Below are 22336 nucleotides of genomic sequence, written 5' to 3'. Positions count from 1 at the left end.
TCGGAGGGGCTGGGATGTGCGTGTCCAGACACCCAGCAGGGGGGTGGAGCCAGCGCCCAGAGAGGCTGGAGGCAATCGAAACCAGGCATTGGGGGACCATCGAAACTCTTTCCCCCATTGATCCGTCAAGTGGCCTCTTTACCCCCTGGTTGGATCGTGGTGCCTCGATGTCGGGGCTTCGCTGGGTCTGCGGCTGGGGTCGGGTCGAGGCCACGAGGCCTGGTCGTGGAGGGCTCAAGATGGAGTCTGGGTTTGAGATGGTGGTCCGGGATAGGGTTTGGACCAGCCGAGGGTGTTGAGGAGGGTTTGCCGAGTTCCAACGGGGGAGAGCTGGTGGCTGCCCGGAGGGGCGGCTCTCGTGTAGGGTGGAAGGTGCTGCTCTCGGCCGGGGAACAGAGTACGAGGTAGTCCAGGGCCCGCCATGCGGGAGGAGTGGGACCACGCCACGAGGCCGGGTCCAACACATGGCAAATCAAAAGAACTGCTAGAATTTAACTCCTACTGTGGTACGTGCTCTGGCATAATCAGAGAGGCTATTATCAGGCTTCTTATATAATGAGATTACTGCCATAGTTAGTTGCCGCACTATATTGCACCAAAGGGAGAAGTGGATTTTGTTATAGGACATGTAAATTTATGAAGCAACCAGTCCCATGGACCAGTATATATTCCACACCCCAAATTGAGGTTATAAGTAACTGAAGCATCAATAAAGACAAAAGATAGGATGAAAGCAACATAAATAAGAAGCATATGCCTGTGTTTTTAAAAAAAACTTTATCTTCAGTTTTTGCATAACAATGGAAGCTGGACATCACAGTACAATCTGCGGCAACAATGACAATAAACATGCGCAAAAAGGAGTTACATATGCAATAATCATAGACAATATTGTGAATTGAACATACAATACAATTAAAGGTCAAATATGTCTGGTTAGAGCATGGGTTACAATTGTTTAGCGGTAAAAGATAACAAGAATCACAAAAAATAACATATGGCATCCATAAAGCAGTCTGGCCAATAACGAGCAGTGACATGGGTCTGGCATCGAGTTCAGGGCTGCTGCTCAACCAATACCCTCAGGTGTAATGCCACTCAACACTGGTGTGTCGTACCCAGCCCGCTTCCGGTCACTGTAATCCTGATAAGGCCCCCAAATATCTACAGGGCGGGAGGCGCTGGGGATCAAGGTGGAGTACTCTTCACAATTAACATTACAATAGACTAAGCTACGGAGCCAAGCCTGCAGCGAGGGAGCCCGTTTGCTGCCCCATAACAAAGCAATTTCGCGCTTAGCCAACAGGAAGCACAGACGCTGCCAGTTTCCTGACCTTTTTGGGAAAATGTGCTACATAGCCTAACAATGCAATCTCCGGGGTGGGCAGAAGCTGCAAAGACAGGATGTCACTCAGTGTGTCGTGAACTTGAACCCAGTACTGGTATATTTTAGGACACGTTCAGGCAAGGTGGGCACAATCGGCAAATGGGGCCAAGCATTTCGAGCAGTGATGAGGCCTAGTAGGATCAATTCTGTGGGAACAGGTAGGGGTGTGATATATCCTACGAAGGAATTTAAAATGAAGCAACTTGTGCCTGTTTAATGAGATCTCCTTGGTCGCCCTACAACACCATTCCCATTGGTCGTCAGTGATAGGCCTACCCAAATCCCCCTCCCAAGCAGCGCGCACTCCAGCATCAGATATAGGTCCGGACGTCCTACATTGTTTGTAAAGCTTAGAAACCAAATGCTCACCAGTGGGGCTCTGTATCAATAGCGTCAGCTGTGGGGTTGGATCGGGGGCAGCAGGGAATGAAGGGAAAGTGGCCCGAAGCATGGAATACACCTGTTTCATTACAAAAGTGTCCATAAAGGAGCGGTCTGCAAATCGGGCATTAGATATCAAAAGGGAGGGAAGAGGATACGGAGTCCATTCGGTTCCCCTATGTAAGTAACTGATAATCAAAAGAGAATGGACACTAGTTTCTGCAAAAAACTCAGTAGTTTTTTATCGAGAACCCTCATAGACTTCCTGGAATTTTATCGTAGCGGTATATCTTTTTTCCGCCCCATCAGGAGTCATGGCTTAGTCATTGGGTCAACGATTAACGTGCAGGATGCCTGCCTCACCAGAGGCTACTTCTGGTATTTACAGAAGTGTCCAGAAATAAAAAAAGGGAATTGGGAAAAAAAAATAAAAAAAATAATGACTAGGTCCAAACTGTACAATTTAATCTCAAAACAAGAAACTAGTCACTATTATTAAGATCCATTGTGATATGTAGGTAGTTGAGTTATTGAACTACCATATCGTTTTCAAAAAAGTGTCGACATGTTTCAGCTCTCGGGGCCCAGCAGGGTCAGGGGAGCTTTCGTCAGGACAAGGACAAAAACAAACATACAAAAAGAAAGCGCACACAATTGGTGTGTGATTCGAAAAGTGATGAATTGGAATTTCCAAGCTGTATTCAAGAGAAAGAAACCAACACAAAAATTGTAAAAGTTGGTTTGAATGTGAGGTATGGCATACTGGTGCACACATTTTTTAAGCATAATTAACGCTAAGCAAGATTAACCCTTATTGTAGAGGTATCTGGAAAAAGGAGAAAAATGAGAAAAATGGAGAAACATGGGGTCTGAAGGGAGTGGGATACAGCCAAATGGCCGTTAAATGATCAATGTCTTATAGACGATGGTCATGCAAGAGTCTTTATATGATAACAGAGTGGGGATCAGATCTCTGGATCGTTATTATGTTAAGGGTTTTATACACATAGTAGCTGTTCTAAAACGACATCAGACATCAAGCACTTAGTGAATGTTTTAACCTGCTAGGAAAACGTATCTTGTGGATACCCATGCATTCATCAATGTTTTACCTTATTAGTTCAGTTTTGTGGCATCAACAGGGACCGGGAGTCGCTTCTGGATTATTACTGAGTGGGAGACAACGGAGCGTCTGTGGTTAGTAGCATAGGCGTTCTTACCTGATCACTGAAGGAAACGCCATTCTTACCCATGCGGCGCGGATTTCGTGCCTAGTGCTGACTCTGCCCCTGGTTGTGGGTGGGTCTTAGCTCTCCGTGCTTTTATACTGATCATGGACACTGAAAAAGGACTCATGTATGAGCAAGAAAAAGGCACTGTAAGATGGTGGAGTGTCTGATAGATTTTTGCGGTATCCTACATAGGTTTCGGTATTTACTTAGTGGTTGAGGCCACAGGTTGCTCATTCTGCATACGGGAAGGCAGGATTAACAAAATTGATGCCATGGGATGTGGTCATTCATACCTACTATGTCTGTTTTCAAGCGATCGACCCATCTCTGTTCTTTGTTGAATAGAATTTGCTCAGCATTCTGATCTTTGAAATCTAGCATTTCCAGGACTGTCCATTTAAGTTCATCGCATGTGTGGCCAGCCTCTACAAAGTGAGCGCACAGTTTGGTTGTGTTCTTTTTTAACCTAACATTGCTCCGGTGCTCTCCTATACGGAGTTTGACTTTGCGGCAGGTCATGCCGATGTATTGTTTTTGACATGGACACGTGATTAAATAAATCACGTGTGTCGAATTACAATTTGTGTGGCTCCTTTGGGTCCAAAGTAAACTGTCATTCAATTGTAGGGTTTTTGTGCTGGAGGTGAATTTGCAAACCCCGCATGTACCGCATGGATAATGTCCGGTAACTGGCATCATATCATACAGCTTGGAAATTCCAATTCATCACTTTTCGAATCACACACCAATTGTGTGCGCTTTCTTTTTGTATGTTTGTTTTTGTCCTTGTCCTGACGAAAGCTCCCCTGACCCTGCTGGGCCCCGAGAGCTGAAACATGTCGACACTTTTTTGAAAACGATATGGTAGTTCAATAACTCAACTACCTACATATCACAATGGATCTTAATAATAGTGACTAGTTTCTTGTTTTGAGATTAAATTGTACAGTTTGGACCTAGTCATTATTTTTTTTATTTTTTTTTCCCAATTCCCTTTTTTTATTTCTGGACACTTCTGTAAATACCAGAAGTAGCCTCTGGTGAGGCAGGCATCCTGCACGTTAATCGTTGACCCAATGACTATGCCATGACTCCTGATGGGGCGGAAAAAAGATATACCGCTACGATAAAATTCCAGGAAGTCTATGAGGGTTCTCGATAAAAAACGACTGAGTTTTTTGCAGAAACTAGTGTCCATTCTCTTCTGATTATCAGTTGCAAATCGGGCAACCTCAGACACGGAGATAACATGGCCGTCAGGGAACAAATCACCAACTGTACGGATGTGAAACTTTTTTAGTGTGTGCTGTACAAGAACTTCACCAGTAATTGGAAACAAAGAAGGGTTAGGCAGGGGCAGTGCGGGAGAATAGAGCATGTCAAGCCCAAGCAACCTACGCAACCTAACCCATGCCCAGTATGTGGTGGAGACTGTCTGGATGTCCCGCGGATCACGCAGGAAACCAGTGGGAAGGATGTTGGACAAAAGGTTTGGGTGCACCAAGTCAGCCTCCGGCTTTGAATAAGGGATACGAGCAGCAGGGTGAAACCAAACATGTGCGTAACAGTATTGCGCCACGAGAAAATATAAATAAAAATCAGGAACCCCAAAGCCCCCCCTCTCATACAGTAACGTCAAGGTCCGCCAAAAAACCTGAGGCGTTTTGTCCGCCCAAACATGGCTTAATAACAATTTACGTAATTGTGTGAAAAAAGGTCTTAATAAGGGGAATGGGGATATTGTTAAAAAGATACAAGAAGCGTGGGAGGACGACCATTTTGATTATAGCAACTCTACCTGCCTTCGATAGGGGCAGGCGCAACCAACCGCTCAATCTGCGATTCCAGGGACCCAACGGCCCTGCCGTAATTCAGTCTGATGATGGTGGCGGTATCAAGGTGAATATACACCCCAAGATATTTAATCACATCATGACACCATTCAAGAGGGAACTCACAGGGCCAAGAAGGCGTGCTGGCCGGGGGCGGAAAGATTACTGATTTATGCCAATTAATGCAGAGTCCAGAGAATTTGCCAAATCGTGCAATCTCCAATATCAAAGGTTCTAGGTTTAAATGGGGCATTCTAACATATAGGACAGTATCGGCCGCATAAAGCAAAACCAGGAGAGGGCCTGTGCGGAACTGTAGACCGCGATGTAAATGCTTCTCTTGGAAATGGCGAACTAAAGGATCCATCGCCAGAATGAACAATAATGGGGACAGGGGGCAGCCCTGCCTAGTACCGGGAGATAGGGCGAAAGGCTCCGAGAGGGTACCATTTAGTTGCAACCTGGCGGTAGGCCTAGTATATAAAAGCGAAACCGTGGAGACAAAGCATTCTGGCATGCCCGTGCTTCGCATCACGGACAAGAAAAAGGGCCATTCGAGGGAATCAAATGCTTTCTCAGCATCTAGGAGGACCGCAGCAGCTGGGGTGGCGGGGTCAATCCTGTGCAACACCATGAATAATGTACGAAGATTAAGGGAAGTGGATCTATGAGGGACAAAACCAGATTGCGCTGGGGCAATAATGTACACCATTAATAAGGACAGTCGTATTGCGATAATCTTGGCTAGAATTTTATAATCAGTGTTTAACAAAGATAGTGGCCTGTAGGAACTGCACATTATGGGATCCTTCCCTGGCTTGGGGAGAAGAATAATGACCGCTTCTCTAAACGTCGGGGGGAGTATACCTGTCTCAAGCGATTCCGCGTAAACCTCGATCCATTTTGGGGTTAAAATATCTTTGTATGTCTTGTAGAAATCAGCCGAGAAGCCGTCCAGTCCAGGCGCAGAGGATCCCAGTAGTGCATCGATGGCTTCGATTATGCTATCCTGGGAAATAGGAACCGATAGAAAGTCCTGCATGTATTTTTCTAAGTATACTAAAGCAACTTCAGATAAGCATTCCCCTTGTTCCCGCGAATTACCAGTGACCTTGGAGGAATATAACGTCTTACAGTAGGTAAGGAAATGCTCACATATTTCAGTGGTAGAGTGGAGCAAATCGTCCCGCGGCCCAGACACCGCCGTTTTGTAGGCGGAATCCCGCGGGAGCGTAAAGCCTGTGTCAGGATTCTCCCCGGTCTTTCACCCTCATCATAGCGTCTCGCAGAGCACCGCCTACTAAGGAATAGTAGCTCTCGTTCAGCTGCTTCCCTAAAGTCCAGCATCAGGGCCAGGCGCTTGGCCTCACATGAAGCGGAGGCCGATAGTAGTTGTTCCCGGTCCAAGTCCGCAATGTCCTTTTCAATACGATCCAACGTCGAGCGAAGGTCCTGCAGGACTCCAGCGCGTTTGGCAATACAGACTCCTCTAATATAGGCCTTGAAGCCCTCCCAAAGGAACGCCCAGGTGGTGACCGTGCCAGTATTAAGTTTAAAATATTCTTCAAATTGCAAGCCGAACTTCTTCACAGAAAACCTGGTCCAACAAAGCACTTCCAGTGAAGTACCACTGATGCTCGTACCCCCCTGGTCTAGGGACGCTAAGCCAGAGAATGACGGGAGAATGATCTGAGAGTGTGCGGTGAAGGGTAGGAAGGTCGTCAAACCAACCCGCCACCCCGGGGAACACCAGCCAATAATCTATCCTGGTCCATGTGTTATGAAACACCGAATAGTGTGCAAAATTCGGAAAGGAAGAGTGGAGCCGTCGCTCGACATCAATTAAGGAAACATGAGTGCACATATCTCTAAGGGCCTGCCGGGCTCTGGGTTTGGTGTCAGGAGCCCGGGAAGTGCTGTCTCTGGACGCGTCCAGCAATACATTGAAATCCCCCTCAAGTATCAAGAGCCCAGGGTCAAGTGACAGGACACGGACCTGACGATCATGAAAAAAGGTCGGGGAACCAGTATTTCCACTAACGTAACCGTGTGCCCCATCAGTGAACCTTTAACGATCAATATAAGTCCGTCTGAATCAACCACAGTCTTTTGCAGTGAAAAAGGGACCCGCTTATGAATTAAAATGGCCACTTCCCTGGCATACCGAATAAAATTAGAGACATATCTATGAGTGCCCCAACTCCGAACTATGGTGGCGTGGTCGGAACCAGACAGATGCGTCTCCTGAAGAAACACCACATCGGCACGATGTCTAGTAACATAGTTGATGACCTGTCTATGCTTCCTAGTGTTGTTCAACCCCCTGACATTCCAAGACATCAAAGAAAGCCCAGAAGGACCGGGCTGTTGTCCTAACTTAGCCATGGAGGGATTGGTGACCCAATTGTAATACAATGCACATCCATCGCTTGCAGCTAACCAGCATTGACTATGAAACCAGCAAAAACCATAAAAACAGAACAAAACCCCTCCTTCCATCCACCACCCATCCTCCCAAGAGCACAGAAGAGGCGCACCCTTACCCAAAAAAACAATTGCAAGTACAATGAACTCAGAACTTCCGTATCTGAAATCAAGAGAGCACATAGCAGATCAAACAGATTAGCAAAGAACATTGTGGTATACAGCCGAGGGCCAGGCAATAGTTGAATCATAATCACATGTAGTAGGAATAGGTTAGGGAAAAAACGAGCATGAATATGGTGCAGCAGAATTGAGCAAGCCAAAGGTAGGATCGATCAGCCAGTCCCTGGTTGGGAGAAAAGTTCAGCACTGGTCTGAGCCACCCGGAGATGGAAAGGTCGGGTGAGGCACAACTGGAGACCCAGAGCGATTTCTCTTATAGTTTTGAAAAAATTCCTGTGCCTCCGTTGGAGTGTCAAATATGCAAGGCCTACCGTCCACGTCAACTCTCAATCTGGCTGGGTATAACATGCCGTACCGGAGTCCCAAATTTTTCAAAGTGGCCTTAACTCCTTGATATTTACGCCTCGCCTCCTGAACCATGATGGTGAAATCCGGGAAGAAAGCCAATTTGCTGCCCTGCCACTGGACGTCTTCCATATCGCGGGCCGACCGCAGAACAGAGTCTCAGTCTCGAAAGTTCATAAGCCGAGCAATAATAGGTCTTGGGGGGAGGCCCGGCCGAGTTCGAGGGCCTAACGACCTGTGAGCACGTTCAACCACGAATCCTTGCGTGAAGGTCTCCCTGCCAAACAGATCAGTAAGCAGCTTTTCCACAAAAGTGTCCATACGCCCAGTGGCCGTCATCTCCGGCACGCCAATAATTCGAATATTATTCCGGCGACTGCGAGCTTCTAAATCTTAATTTTTAATCGCTACTTCCTTGAGTATCTTCTTGACCCTTTCCAGCCTTTTCAAGGAAGAAGATGTGCCGTCCTCAATGTCAGATACCCTAGCTTCTACGACATCAAGTGGTCGGTCATGCGTCTGAATCTTTGTGCCCATGTCTTCCAATTTATTGTCCAAATCGTCAAAGCGACCATCCAGCGCTTTGAAACCCGCCCACATCTCGGCTAACATGGCTTTTGCCAGGGAGGAGGGGTCACCGGACTCCTCATGGCCCGCAGCCCCGTCAGGCAGATCTGGGGGAGCATCCAAATTAGACCCAGCAGCCTTATCAAACTGCAGCTTACTCTGCTTAGGATCCTTCTTCACCAACGTGAGTGGAGCGGAAAGTTACGCAGTAGTAGAATAGCAGGAGCACCGTAGCCTCGAGGGTCAGCAGGCAACAAAATGAGAATCTAGGGCGAGACTGGAGTAGAGTGCAGGCACTGAGTGGAGAATGCCAACGATGCCCTTTGGAGACAAGCAGTGAAAGTACAATACCAGGCAGCAGCTGGAGACAAGGCAGGCCATCCCTGCAGCAAGGAAAGGAACCGGGCCCACAGCACACATCGGAGAAGGCCTCAGGGCGAACTCGGGCAGTCAGGCACCCAGCACCTCAGACAGGCACACAGCACCATGCAGGGAGTGCAAAGGAGCAATACTGTAGGCACGATACAATGAGAATGGAGCGCACCCCACGTGAACCAAAGGCGACGGTCAGCGCCAGGCACCAGCAGCGTTGTTAAAGGGGCCCAGAACTCATTCCATCAATAGGATCATGGTGTCCAGGGGTAAAGCAGCACGACCACGCTCCGAAGTGATGGCACCTGGGCGGGCCGCCACACACAAGCTGGGGCTGGGGGAGGAGACAGCGCACCCAGCAGGAACCAGCACCGCCACAGCTCCTGGGGGATAAGCCTGGGCCCTACCACTAGCCCACCACACCGCCCGCCAAGTACAGAAATTGAGGCCCTGGCGCAGACACGCCCCCAGGGAATACCGAGCCCTGGGAGTCCCGCGCCACGAACGGGACCCAGAAAAGCCTCAGCAGGGTGGGGAGGGGAGATGGAACCGCAGCGATGAGCGTGGGAAGGAGTACGGGGCAGTGCCAGAAGCCCGCCGAGGCAGCCACTCACCGCACCTGCAAGGATCGGAACTTCCTTCGGGGCAGGCCTCTGGTCCGCGCAGGGACGATATGCCGGTCCCTCAAGTGCCAGCCCCGGTCATCGCAGCCGGCCGCCCCAGCGCCGATGTGCTCTCCGCGGTTTCAGGGATCAGCGGGAGGAGGTCTGCTGAAATATTGTGGCTCCTACATGCGGCAAACGGGAGATATAATCGCCAGGCCGGCGGAGCTACAAGCGGCTGCGGCCATCTTGGTCGCTGCCGTGGCCACGCCCCAGCATATGCCTGTGTTAAAACTAGGAAAGCATATTGCAAGTCCTGGAATAATACTGAAACACCTCTCTATAAAAGAAAAAGAAATGGTGTGTTGCAAAAGAACTAGGAAGAACAAAGACGAGGAAGAACACGTACTCGATCAATGCTCCAGGGAGCAGCTAGCACAAGAAAGGAAAAAAGCCTAGGACAGCTAAGCAATTGAAAGATTACAAATGAGAATGACACGAAAACAAATAAATGTTATACTTTGGAAGGGCTTTAAGGCCACTGAATTGTAAACAATACGTCTCGCAGCACAGAGCATGCGCCGTGTAGGTAAGACCTAAAAACAAATCCAATAAGCTCCAGCATAAGAGATTATTTACGGTCCCCTTAAATGGTGGCATAGGTTACCATGCAGGACAAGAACCACTACAGCTTTTAGTTTTCTAAAAACCATGTTTTACCCGATATAAACAGTTTTTTTTTTTACAGATTATTAACTGCATGCCTACATGTGGAACACGAGCATTAGTGACATATTTTGCGATTTTCTAAGTAAATATTAAGTTAATTGTAAAAACGATTCACCAGAAAACTGATTATGTATTAGACAACTGAATCAACAGATCTTGCTGAGGAAAAAGTGACGTGGTCACTGCCTCCTAAACTGGCAATGTTAAGCTCTTTACAAGATTATGGGTTTAAAAAAAACTTAGCTCAGCATGTGGCTAAAGTGCAAACGTTCGCCTTGTTTTAAATGTTGGACCGTGCATATTTATGTCAGTCAGAAACAGAAAGGTAAGTACATGAGATACTGTGTCTTAGACATCTTACAATACAGTAAAAAAAAAACGCAATTTCCACACAAACTAGCCCCTTCTTTCTAGTGATGCCACCGGCCCCTGAACTTCCTGCGACGCACCAATGTAATCTACCTGGGTATTAGTGCTCCATCGCATTTAAAGTACATATGTACAAAGTACACCCAACTAGTTATTCTTAGATTGGCAAACTGTCAACATATTCTGACACAACTTTATTTTGTCTTGTTAATGTGGTACAATTTTAATGAACCACAAATTAGTCATGGCGAACAAAGGTTGACAGAAATGTTTTTTTATTCTTAAATATATACAATGTACTACATTTGTGATAATAACCATCTTTTTCACTGTTGAGAAGTATGGAAGACATTCTGCGCCAATAACAGGAATCCATACTAGTCTTTTAATTCCCAAAATTTTAAATGCAATGAAATATGCAAAAAAGTCAAACAAACAAAATGATAACATTCTAAAGTGCCTTAAAGGATTTTCATCCATTTAATGTATCCATTCCATTGATTGGCACCACATTTTTTGAATGACCAGGAGTACGAAATGTGTTAGAAGCCAATAAATAAATAACATATGCCGATTTCCTTTACCTTATCATTCACCATGGTAACAGCATTCCATATTGAGCAGAGCATACTATTGCAGCCTTAAAGTACTCATTTCAAGAGTAGTTCTTCTAAAACTATGTTAGAATACACCCAAAGCACGCACCCCAAAGTCCACCTCCAACCGCCTGCAATGTGTGCATAAAGCATCAATTTTAAGAAATACCGTATTTAATTTTACAGGAGTAAAATATAGGTTATAGATTTTTTTAAATATTGATATGTTAGATAATTTATACAACGCATGGCTGCCCCAGCGACTGGGCATCCCAGCGCTAAAAATCCAGGAACTAGCATTGCAGGATGGAAAGTATAGGGGGTGTGAGATTAGTTCGGGATGAGCCAGGTTTTTATGGCCTTTCTATAGGCGAGATAGTTATTGATACTTCTGATGGACACAGGTAGGGAGATCCAGAGTGTTGCTGCCAACGATTTGAAAGAGTGACCCCCGGCTCGTGCTCTTTTGACTAGGGGGGTGCATGCTAAGTGCAGATCTGCTGAACGCAAAGTGCTTCACGGTGAATATGGCACTAGCAGATCGGAAAGAATAGGAGGCGCTATTTTGGTGAAAATGTTATGAGCAAAAGGAACCCTTTGGCGATTCATCCTTTTATTTTTAAAAGCCAGGATACAACAAATACCAACTTGGAATGGGTTTCCCTGCTACGACATAATTACCGATTTTCATCAGGGAAGAGATAATGCATTTAAAACTGAGTATATGTGAGATTTCACAAATTGGCAGCATCGTAAAAAGCCTTTTTACTAATCGGAGCGATAACTTTCATTGAGGGTAGGTTCGAAATAGGTACGCAGTTGCATATGCTTTTACTATCCAAACAACTTGTACTTCCTAAAAGAGTTTTTGTTTTCAAAGTGCAACACATGTACCATTTTGGTAATCTTCTCAAAATCTTGGCTTATGCAGCAAAGAGGCAGGAAGATGTGGAAATTCCCTTTCTCAGAGTGTGCCAATCTAGGACAAGCACTAGTGCTAAGCTGTTGTTCCTTTCTGTAGAGACACAGGGTTGATGGCCCTTCAAAGGTTAGATCCCAAGGTAAGTGGTTGTAGAAACCTTGTCTGTCTCTACTTACCAAGACACTTACCATTTACACAAAATGGATGAGAGGCAGCAAAATTACAGTTAGCTCTGTTCAGTAGAAAGCAAAATTCTAGACAAGTTAGTCCATAACTCCCAGGTTTGGTAGGATATTCTTTTGGTAAATTCCGATATACTCATTTGATCTTTTCAGACATACACATGCAACCAATGCGTTTCGCCCCTAAACAAGGACTTCTTCAGGGCACTATATCTAACATGCTGATACCTATAAACGTAAGGATAGCCAGAGCCCTGTGACGGCTCCAGGTTCCTCGTTGCCTTCAATAAACAGTGCTACAATAGCTGCAGTTACACACTTGAGAATTATCAGTTTTCAATCATATTAGCCAGACCATGTGTCCTTTTAGTTAAAACGGTCTGCGTACAAATGGACAATCGTGTTCCTATCGACAAGAGTACCTAATTCGAGACGCCATCCGGCCCCCCCACATTTCCATTCACGCCAGTCTCAGACTGACACTGGCTATTGTAGGACTGTTTATTGGAGGCGACAAGGAACCTAGAATTAACAACAGAATAAAAAATAAATATCCTACCAAACCTGGGAGGTATGGACTAACTTGTCTAAAATCTTGCTTTCTTCTGAACATAGCTAACTGTGATTGGGTTGCCTCACGTCGTTTTGTGTGATTGTCTTCTATTCGTGACCATGTGGCAGCTAGTCATTGAGGTGGGAAAAATAGATGTGAAACTATATAATTTGTATGTGACTATACTGGGTGGTGCAGTGGTTACTCATCTAGCTGTCATCATTTTCTTCAGTACGCTTAGCATTTAGGAAACACTTTATCCCACCAGATCTGTGGGATGCTGAGGCAATGGAAGCAGGAAAACTGGGAGCTTGGTCTTAAAGGAGAAGTCTGAAAAGTGAAATAAGTAATAGGCTAGGGGCGGTGGTGAAAGGAGGAAAGGGACAATCAGTCTGAGCAGAAAGGAAGGGAAAACAGGCAGTGAAAAAGGAGGATGGCAACCGAAGGTGGCGTGAAGAAACAAGAGGGAAGCTGAGGTGAAGAAGAGCAAGTTGTGAATAGAAGGAAACAAGAGGGCAAAACGCAGGCCTTGGTGCTCCTCGATCTCTCTGCTGCATTTGATACAGTCGACCACGTACTCTTAGACGACAGCATCAGCAATGCCGGGATACAGAGCCTGGCCCTCAAGTGGCTCACATCTTTTCTTAAGGATCAATCGCAAGCAGTGCGCAACACTCAAATCCATTCCTCGAAAGTTAAATTGACATGCGGAGTATGTCTCCCCTATCGCCACACCTTTTTAACTTGTATATGTTTCCCCTTATTCGTTCCCTGGGTGATAGGAATGTGTTCACCTTCAATTATGCTGATGATCTTCAACTGATCTTCGATATTGACAATTCTCCAGCCTCCGTCTCCAACTTTCAAACAACTATGCAACACATTAATAACTGGATGAACTGCAATAACTTGAAGCTGAATCCTGATAGAAACGGAATGATCCTAATCGGAGGGCCCTTTAACCCCTGGAACTCCAACTTCTGGCCGCCAGTTTTGGGAAATTCCCCCCTTCCGTCCAGATCTATTAGAAGCCTTGACATTACTATTGACAGTGACTTGTCGATGAAATCTAAGATTGGGACAGTGATTTCTACTGGTTTCTTTCAGCTCTGGAGGATCAGGAAAATCAGAAGATTTCTTGCCACAGATGCCCTGACCCAAGCAGTACTGGCCTTAGTCATCTCTCACATTGACTATGCCAACTCTCACTATTTTGATATACCAGCATACCAAGCAAAAAGATTGCAACTTGCACAAAATCAGGCCGCTAGACTAATTTATCACTAGCACAGGTGGCACCATGACACCCCGATTATGAAAAAGATACAGTGGTTAACGGTTGCAGAACGCAGTGCATTCAAGTTGGGATGCATTATTTTCAAAGTGCTCCATGGCAAATGTCCAGTGTTTGTTTCTTCTCTGGTACAGAGATATTCCCCTGCCCGGAATCTTAGGTCCTCACATCTCAACCTTTTAGTTACTCTTTCTTTCAAACTTAAGAAAGTGGGGGGTCTAAGATTTGCAGTCCTGGCCCCAAAAATGCAGGAATTCTCTTCCTCATGATATTAGAGCGGCAAATTTGTACTCTCAAATTTTGGGCCCTTTTAACCCCTTTGCTGAGGCCGCGATTTCATGGCAGTGCGGCACTTCCGCAAAATGGGCGGGGCCGCGTTGGCTGTTGGCCGACGGCAGCACTAGCGGGGTAGTGCTCCCGTCGGCCAATGGCAGACAGCAGCACGCAAGGGGTTAAAGACCTGGCTCTTTTGCCAGGCGTACAAATAAATGTCTCCGCGGCAGCACTCCCTGGATCTTGGTGCCATGAAACTGCTTGGTGTACGTGCGCTCAATAATAACATAACAAGAAGTAGGTTTATGTAGAAAGGGTAAGTCTTGAGGGGTATGGAAGCAGAGATGTAGGGGCGTGAAAGGAAAGAAGGGCTGTGATAAACTAGGAAAGCGGTCACAAAGGGTCAAGAGTGTAGCCGCTACTATTACCGGGGGCGGGAGGTAGTGGAAGAAGTACCAGAAGAGAACCGGGGACAGGGCAGTTCATGAAAAAAAAAGAGACTGCTGCATAGTTTCAGCTAAACGAGGGGAAGAGGACTTTGGCTGAAGGAGGGCGTTCGGAGCAGCAACTGGTGGTCGTATCAAACAAAAGCTAAGCAAAAGACCGGAGAGATGCGCTGAGTGAAAGAGGGTGAACTGGACTCGGCAAAGGTAAAGATGAGTCGGTGAAGACCAGCTCATGTGATATGATGGGTCTATGCTCTATGGGCAGCGTCGGGTTGGTAACGCGGGCACTCTGGCAATGCCCAAGGGGCCGGTGTCCAGTTCCAGCTGTGGACTGCTTTTTTGAGCAGTCTTGGGGGCGATTTGGCGGTTTCTGCATTGTTGAATGCCGCCAGTGGCCCAGTGGGTGCTTGAGTGGACTTTCTTGAGGCAGATGGGCATCCATTACCTCCCTTTTATCAAAGGGCAGAGGTGTCATTCCCTTTCTCTCGCTGGGCCGGCCCATTAACATATGCATATTTGAGCGGGGTCAGGGGGCGGAGCAAAAGTGGCCTCACTTGATTTCAGGTGTGTTTCCCCAGTGTAAACTAATCCGTGCATTTTTTTAAACACCCACCTTTTTTTTAATAAAACTTCGGCGAAGCAGTGTTTTGCAAAGGCAATATGCAAATGTGTGCCACTTTTTCTTTGCGTGCCCGGGCCGCTTTCTAATCCCAATCCAACCCGGTCTATGAGATACGATGGGTTTAAGCCCCATCAGTTAAGACCAACGCTACTGGGCAAATCGGGCATGGTATTCTCATGCACTATCTCAATGCATGTTATCTCTGTAAATGGCTTTTAAGTTGTATGCGTTTAGTCCGACTTGTTCGATTGTCCGAAAGAACTACAGAACGTACAATGTCGTACAGATACATTAAAAAATAATTGAACAAGTCCTCTTCTCTTTCTTGCCCACACCACCCCGCTACCTATAACTCTGCGACTTGCTGAATGTGTTTGCAATGCGGCACAGTTCATGTCATATTCTTTCAATAACATTTTTCTGAACTAAACAGTTAACAAGTATTAATTATCCCAAAGCAGTCGCCAACTTTTTTGAAAAACCTAAACTTTCTTAGTTTGTAGTATTTGCATAATATGTTCCTGATGCCCCCTATCGACTTAAATCAGCATAGCAAAACAATAGTGGGAAAGGGTGTTAGATTAGGGATTGTTTTACAAAGCCGATGCACCTGCAGTAATGCTATCTGTGATAGTACGGCGTAACTTCGTGATTTTATAGTGCATATTTTTGGAATCAGGGTATTAATATATACATCAAACCCAACTGATTCTGCCAATGGGCACCCTTCTGCAAAATGCTCAACACCCCACAGTCCCCACTCTATTTGTGCACTAAACGATCATTATTACACTAATTATTTGCTAAGGGAGATAGTAAACACTGCGAGTTGGAACAAAATAAAGGCACTGTGCGACGGCGGGTTGGACAGATGTACGTAAGCTTTCAGACGAGGCAATGTCAAAGCAGTCTGTCTGTCCCTTACTGTGGGGAAATATCGAAGCGGACATCCCGGTCCTCCCAGAGCGCATCCAGCACGGACAGCATCCTCGGCGATTGTCCTGTATAGAACGCCTGTCCACAGCACTGGAAGCTTCACGGCTTGTATCCTGGCAACCTCACTACGGAGGCTGTCTAGGACATTCTTAATCCGTCATGTAAACCTGTCCGGACACAGAGTTATAGACACAGAAATGAGACTGCAGCTTCGCCTCTCGTACGTGATGCAGGAGCTGTCCGCAAAATTAGAATTACCGAATGTACTCCAAGTAATATTATTATAAAGACATTCTACCAATTAGCAATTCGCTATGTTTTTGGCATATATTACGCATATATTATATAGGTTTCCTTTCACTAGTTTTGATCTCATTACATATTCCTTTAAAAGCATAGTTACCTAAAGCATTCTTATCAAGCTGATGTAATTCTGTCAATTATTATTAGCTTTCAGAATCTTTTATTAGCTGAATCGGAAATCGAGCGTTTTCCGTCCAATACATCAGACCAGTCACGGCTTCAAAATGGCAACAGCTGTGTTCGACTGTTTGTAGCTTTCGCAGCCAGGTCAACTTTTTCTTCAAGCAATCCTCTCACCCGGAAGTAAATGCTGGGCACAGAGTTCACGCGTTTTTATCTTCATTTAGTACCTAAAAGGTTCGAACTGCTCTTATTTTTGGCAATTTTATATAGCACGAACTCGTCCCGAAGGTATCATAGCTGCAAAGGTTTCAGATTGCTACGTGTGATATTTTCAGAATTTCAGTGTAATTATGAGTGACATTTCAACGACTATGAGTGACACTTTCTCGCCCGCAAAACCCAGCAATGAAAAAGAGGAGAAACATATAAATATCAGCAATTAAACCCATTTGAGCAACAAGAGACTCTAACATCATCTTAAAACTGCTGCAAAGCACCATAAATGGAAGAGCTTGACATCAGGGTTTTTACTGGGATGAAAAAACTGGGTGAGGGGTCTCTAAAATGGGCATGCATGACCTATGAAATTAAATGTATGGCTTAAATACAAACTACATTTCTTCACTGCCAGCACTTTGCTGGAAGAATTCCGTTTAAAACAATTTTATTGCCAGCTTAAATCACACTTCACAACCGTAGCAGAAATGTGCATGGTGTAATCTCGTGGTAAAAATATTCTCATAACTACTAGGGCAAGAAACTCTTCCTAAGGAAATGAATGAACATGTTGTGGTGTTGCGCTCTAGTCTACGAGCGTGAACGCGATGACGCGTCACGCCGTAGACGAGAGCGAGATACGCGCGCATGTGCAGAAGAGGGAAAACCGAAGAGCACGAAGAGAAAACGTCAGTTGGCGACCGGAGCGAGGAGATGTTAGACGCTCGGCGCTCTATGTGATTTGTAGTTATTGCTGTTGATGGAATAAATCTTGTTCCTATACAAGAAGCTCTGAGCACTGTGTGGGGGGACACAACAACTTCATTACAGTGGCGACGAGGACTGGGATCTCCCCACGTCCCACACACAGTCAAGCTGGGAGAGAGTCCTGAAATCCAAGAAACCATCCCAGGCCCAGAGAGCAGCGTGCAGAAGCAGCACACACGAAGAAGCATAGAGCGTGGCAGCAGTGCACCCCCACTACGCAGCAGAGGTCCAGTCAAGGAAATCCTCAGGTCAGTGCTGCCCCAGAGGTGGAGGGTCCCCCAGCCAGCACACTGGCAACCAAGGGAACAAACCAGAAGCTAGAGGAGGGTGAGCAGTCCACCAACCCACGGCAAGGGACAGAAGATAACACCCCGGGCAGCCCCAGGAGCCAGGGAGACGCCGCAAGTGTAGTGGAAGCCTCCAGCACGCCCAATAGCCCCAGGGCCCAAGCAGTAGCACCCAGAGACGAACCAAAGATGGCAAACCAATCCTCAGCGTTGATGGCTCCTATCCCATTCCTACCCAGACCAGGTGAACCCCAAATGAAGTGGGAAGACTGGAGGGAGTACTTCAGGAATTACATAGAAGCACTAGAGGATGAGAATGGAGAACCATACGCCCCAGCACGGAAGAAGAAGTTGTTGCTCCACAACCTGGGTCCCGAAGGGGTGAGAGTGTTTGCCAACATAGTGCCCAAGGAACGTGACGCAACAGAAGACGACGTTTTCAAGAATGCGCTAGAAGACCTAGACAACCATTTTTGACCAGCCGTGTGCGTGTCCATAGACCCTTACAATTTCCAGCAAAGGAAACAAGAAGCTGGTGAATCAATAGATGACTACGTGGCCGCACTACGACGTCTAGCCATCACGTGCAAGTATGGAAAACTGCAAGACGAGTATATAAAGGACCAGATAGTTATGCATACCACCAACAAATCAGTCCAGGACAAGCTATGGGCACAGAGCGAAACATCGCTTAAGGACGTCATAGCCATGGTGAAGAAAGCCGAGAAGTCAAAGCGCTGTGCTGACGCAGCCAAACGGGAAAGCACACAGAATCAGATGGTCAACAAGATCGATGAGGCCTCGTCCACACACAAGCAAAAAGGATCATACGGAGACCAGAAGCAGGAACCCAGATGGGCAGGGAAGCAAATGGGACGACCGTCCACAGACAGCAAGTTTGCATGTTATAGGTGCGGGAGCACAGCGCACTCAGCTCAAGACAAACGTTGCCCGGCGTTTCGCGCCAGATGCGCGTTCTGCGGCCTGGTAGGGCATTTTGAGAAGGTATGCCGTAAGAAGGGGAAGAGGTCAACGGTAAAGTGTGTGGAGTCTGCACAGTCAGACATCGGTGCAGAGGACGATCTGGAAGATGGCGACATGGTACTGTGCGTAGAAGATCAAGTACTAGACGTAACAGGAAAACGCACAGACAAACCACGCACGGACATGTTCATCGGCGTAGTAAAAGTGCATGTGGCTGTTCACTCGGGGTCCCCCTGGACGATAGTGCAACGGTCCATATGGGAAGGAGACTTTGCACCAGTAGTAGGGCCCGAACTACTCCCACCGGACATTCGTGCTATCTCATACACCGAAAACACCATTCCCATGATAGGCTTTCGCCCATTGAAGTTCGAATTCAGAGGAAGATCGGCAACCTGCAAATTGTACGTGGCGGAAAGGGGTCTTCGGTACTCGGGTGGAGAGATGCCGGATACCTAGGAATCAAATTAGACCCAGGCGGAAAAGAACAAATCCTCCTTACAGAAGAATGGCAACCCAACAACAGCGAAGAGTGGAAATTGACCTACCCAAAGGTATTTGACGGAACAGTTGGAAAACTGGACAAGTTTGTCCACAAGATAATACTTAAGGAAGGAGCAACACCAGTGTCCCACAAGGTCAGAAACATCCCCATATCCATCATCGAAGCTGTACAACAGGAACTCCCGAGACTGGAAGGACAGGGCATCATAGAACCCATAGACAGTGCAGAGTGGTTGGCCCCCCTGGTGGTAGCCAAGAAGCCCAACGGCAAAGTCCGTCTATGTGTGGACCTTCGAGAACTCAATAAGTGCCTTGTGGTCGAAAAGTTCCCTCTCCCCAGAATTGAGGAAATGCTAGCGAGAACAAAAGGCATCACCCACTTCTCCACTATTGACCTTACGTCGGCGTATCACCAAATCGACCTGCATCCCACAAGCAGAAAATACACCTCTTTCATCACACCCTTTGGGTGCTACCAATTCCGCCGCATGCCTTTTGGCCTGGCATCGGCGGCCGCAGTCTTCCAAAAGTTGATGCATCGACTATTCAAAGGTATTCCAGGAGTCCAGTATTTCCAGGACGACATCCTGGTGATGGGGTCCACCCGGGAAGATCACGACGAGAAGCTGACCAAGGTCCTCACCGTGCTGCAAGACAAAGGCCTCACGGCGGAATGGAGCAAATGCAAAATAGGGATGTCATCGGTCACCTACTTGGGACACGAAATTGGCACACACGGTATATCTCCCAAGGAACAGAACGTGAGAGCCATCAAGGAAGCCAGGGCCCCGAAAACCAAAGAAGAGATACGGTCCTTCCTCGGCATGGCCGAGTACTACAGTAAATTCGTGAGACACTTTGCCACAAAAACGCACAGGATGCGCCAGCTCATCAGAGACAAGTCTAAGTTCGACTGGGACACAGAAGCTCAAGGTGAATTCGACACCATAAAGAGAGACTTCAGTGAGGCCATCCCCTTGCAAGGTTACGACCCTTCAGGCAGCACCGTTCTAACAACCGGGGGCGGTGCTAGCACAGGTGAGGGCAGATGGCTCTGTAGAGACTATCAGTTTTGCTTCACGATCTCTCTCTCCCACGGAACAAAGATACAGCGTCATAGAGAAAGAGATGCTAGCGGTCACCTGGGCACTGTGCAAATTCCGGCAATTCATCTGGGGCACCAGGTTCAAACTCCAAACCGACCACAAACCATTGGTCAAAGTCCTGACGTCCTCCGGCCATGACACTGCGACCCCGCGCATTGCAAAAATGACGCTCAAATTATTGGACTACACCTATGATATCGAATATCTACCAGGAACTCAGAACAGGGTAGCCGACTACCTCAGCAGAGCTTCCGCCATGGAGGATGCTCCGGAAATCACTCCGGACATGGATGAGATGGTAGCGAACATGGCTGACAATGAGACGACAATAAGTAGGCAGGAATGGACAGCAGCATATGAGCAAGACGAGGAGAAGTCTGAGGTCAAACAGCACCTCACGTCAGGATGGCCGGACAAACGGAGGCTCACGGCGGGGATGAGAAAATACTATGAAATTCGGGAGGAACTATCCCTGAGCGACTCGGGAGTCTTCCTGTACAGAGGAGAGAGAGTCATTCCACCTGAGGCCCTTGTACCGACGTTATTAAACCAACTACACGAAGGACACCTGGGCATCGTAAAGACTAAAGCCCGTGTGAAACAAATGTATTGGTGGCCTGGCATGGACACCCAAATTGAAAGGCAGGTGAGAGAATGTGAACAATGCCAAGGAGCGGACAAAATACTTCGACCCCTCAGACCAGCGCTAGGGAAATTTGAGAATCCCCAGAACCCGTGGGAAGACTTAGCTGTGGACCTCCTAGGACCAGTGCTAGACAACAGAGGAATAAATAAATTCTTGTGTGTGGTCATCGACAAATACTCAAAATGGCCAGAGGTGGACGTGCAAGAGTCCATGGACACCGAAACAGTGCTGAAATTCCTAACTTCCCTGTTCTTAAGGGAAGGAATACCCAAGACAGTACTTAGTGACAACGGACCTCAGTTCGTATCGGACAAATGGGTCCGATTCATGAAGAGGAATGGAATCGAATCAAAACACACCGCCATCTACCACCCAGCGTGTAACGGCCAAGTGGAGCGGTTCAACCGTGTGCTCATGGGCTCCATACAGGCGGCCATCATGCAAGGGAAGGACTGGGAGGCAGAAGTACAGAGCATGTTGTGGGCGTACAGGATCACCCCCACGGTGGTAGGGTATAGCCCCTTCCAAATTTTGAGAGGTCGCCTCCCGTTCACCCGGGACAACGTGGTGTGGAGAGAGAAAACTGTTACCAGCAAATGGTCCCCAGCAGTGGTGCAGCACAACCTAGAAAAGGCTCAAAAGATATATGCAGCCCATTATGACAGGAGGCGCAACACTAAGGACACCGTGTTGGAAGAGGGAGAATGGGTCAGAGTCAAACTTCCCACCCTGCAAAAGAAAGGAGAGAGCAAGTATAGCCAACCCTTCCAAGTCAAGGAGGTACGAGGAAGAGCCGCCCTACTCAGCGATGGCAAGGTGTGGTCCCAGGACCGCATGGCGAAAGTCAACAGGATTGTACGGTGGCCCAAGTCCGAGGAAGAGGAGACAAGCATAGGAGGAGGAGAAGAGATGTCTACAAATGGGGGAGTCCAGAGTGAAACCCCAGGAGAAAGAGAAGAAGGAGGAGTAAGAGAAACGCAAGCAGCAGAATTAGCGGGAGACCACTCCATCCCAGCTACTGACGAGGCGAGAGAGGATCAGAGAGACAATGAGAGGTTTCCAGGTGGGAGCGATGGAGAAGAGAGCAATCCGGTAAGGCGCACCCGCATGGGGAGAGCTGTCACCTTACCTTCAAAATATAGAGACTTTGAT

At 47.1% G+C, this 22336-nt stretch overlaps 1 protein-coding gene across 1 annotated transcript in view; it reads right to left on the bottom strand.

The window, feature by feature from the left end:
- The window catches only part of BBS5 (Bardet-Biedl syndrome 5), a 198582-nt gene extending 182144 nt beyond the window's left edge, over nt 1-16438 (bottom strand). The window contains exon 1 of the mRNA XM_086956075.1: nt 16237-16438. Coding sequence (XP_086812201.1) covers nt 16237-16298 — 62 coding nt within the window. The 5' untranslated portion in view covers nt 16299-16438. The remainder of the gene's footprint in view (nt 1-16236) is intronic.
- Nucleotides 16439-22336: the final 5898 nt, after the last annotated feature.

This window comes from Lissotriton vulgaris, chromosome 2_1, assembly GCF_964263255.1.
Source record: "Lissotriton vulgaris chromosome 2_1, aLisVul1.2, whole genome shotgun sequence".
Taxonomy (NCBI): Eukaryota; Metazoa; Chordata; class Amphibia; order Caudata; family Salamandridae; genus Lissotriton; species Lissotriton vulgaris.
The sequence above is the reverse complement of the archived record's forward strand: the minus strand, read 5'-3'. Positions and strand labels throughout refer to the sequence as shown.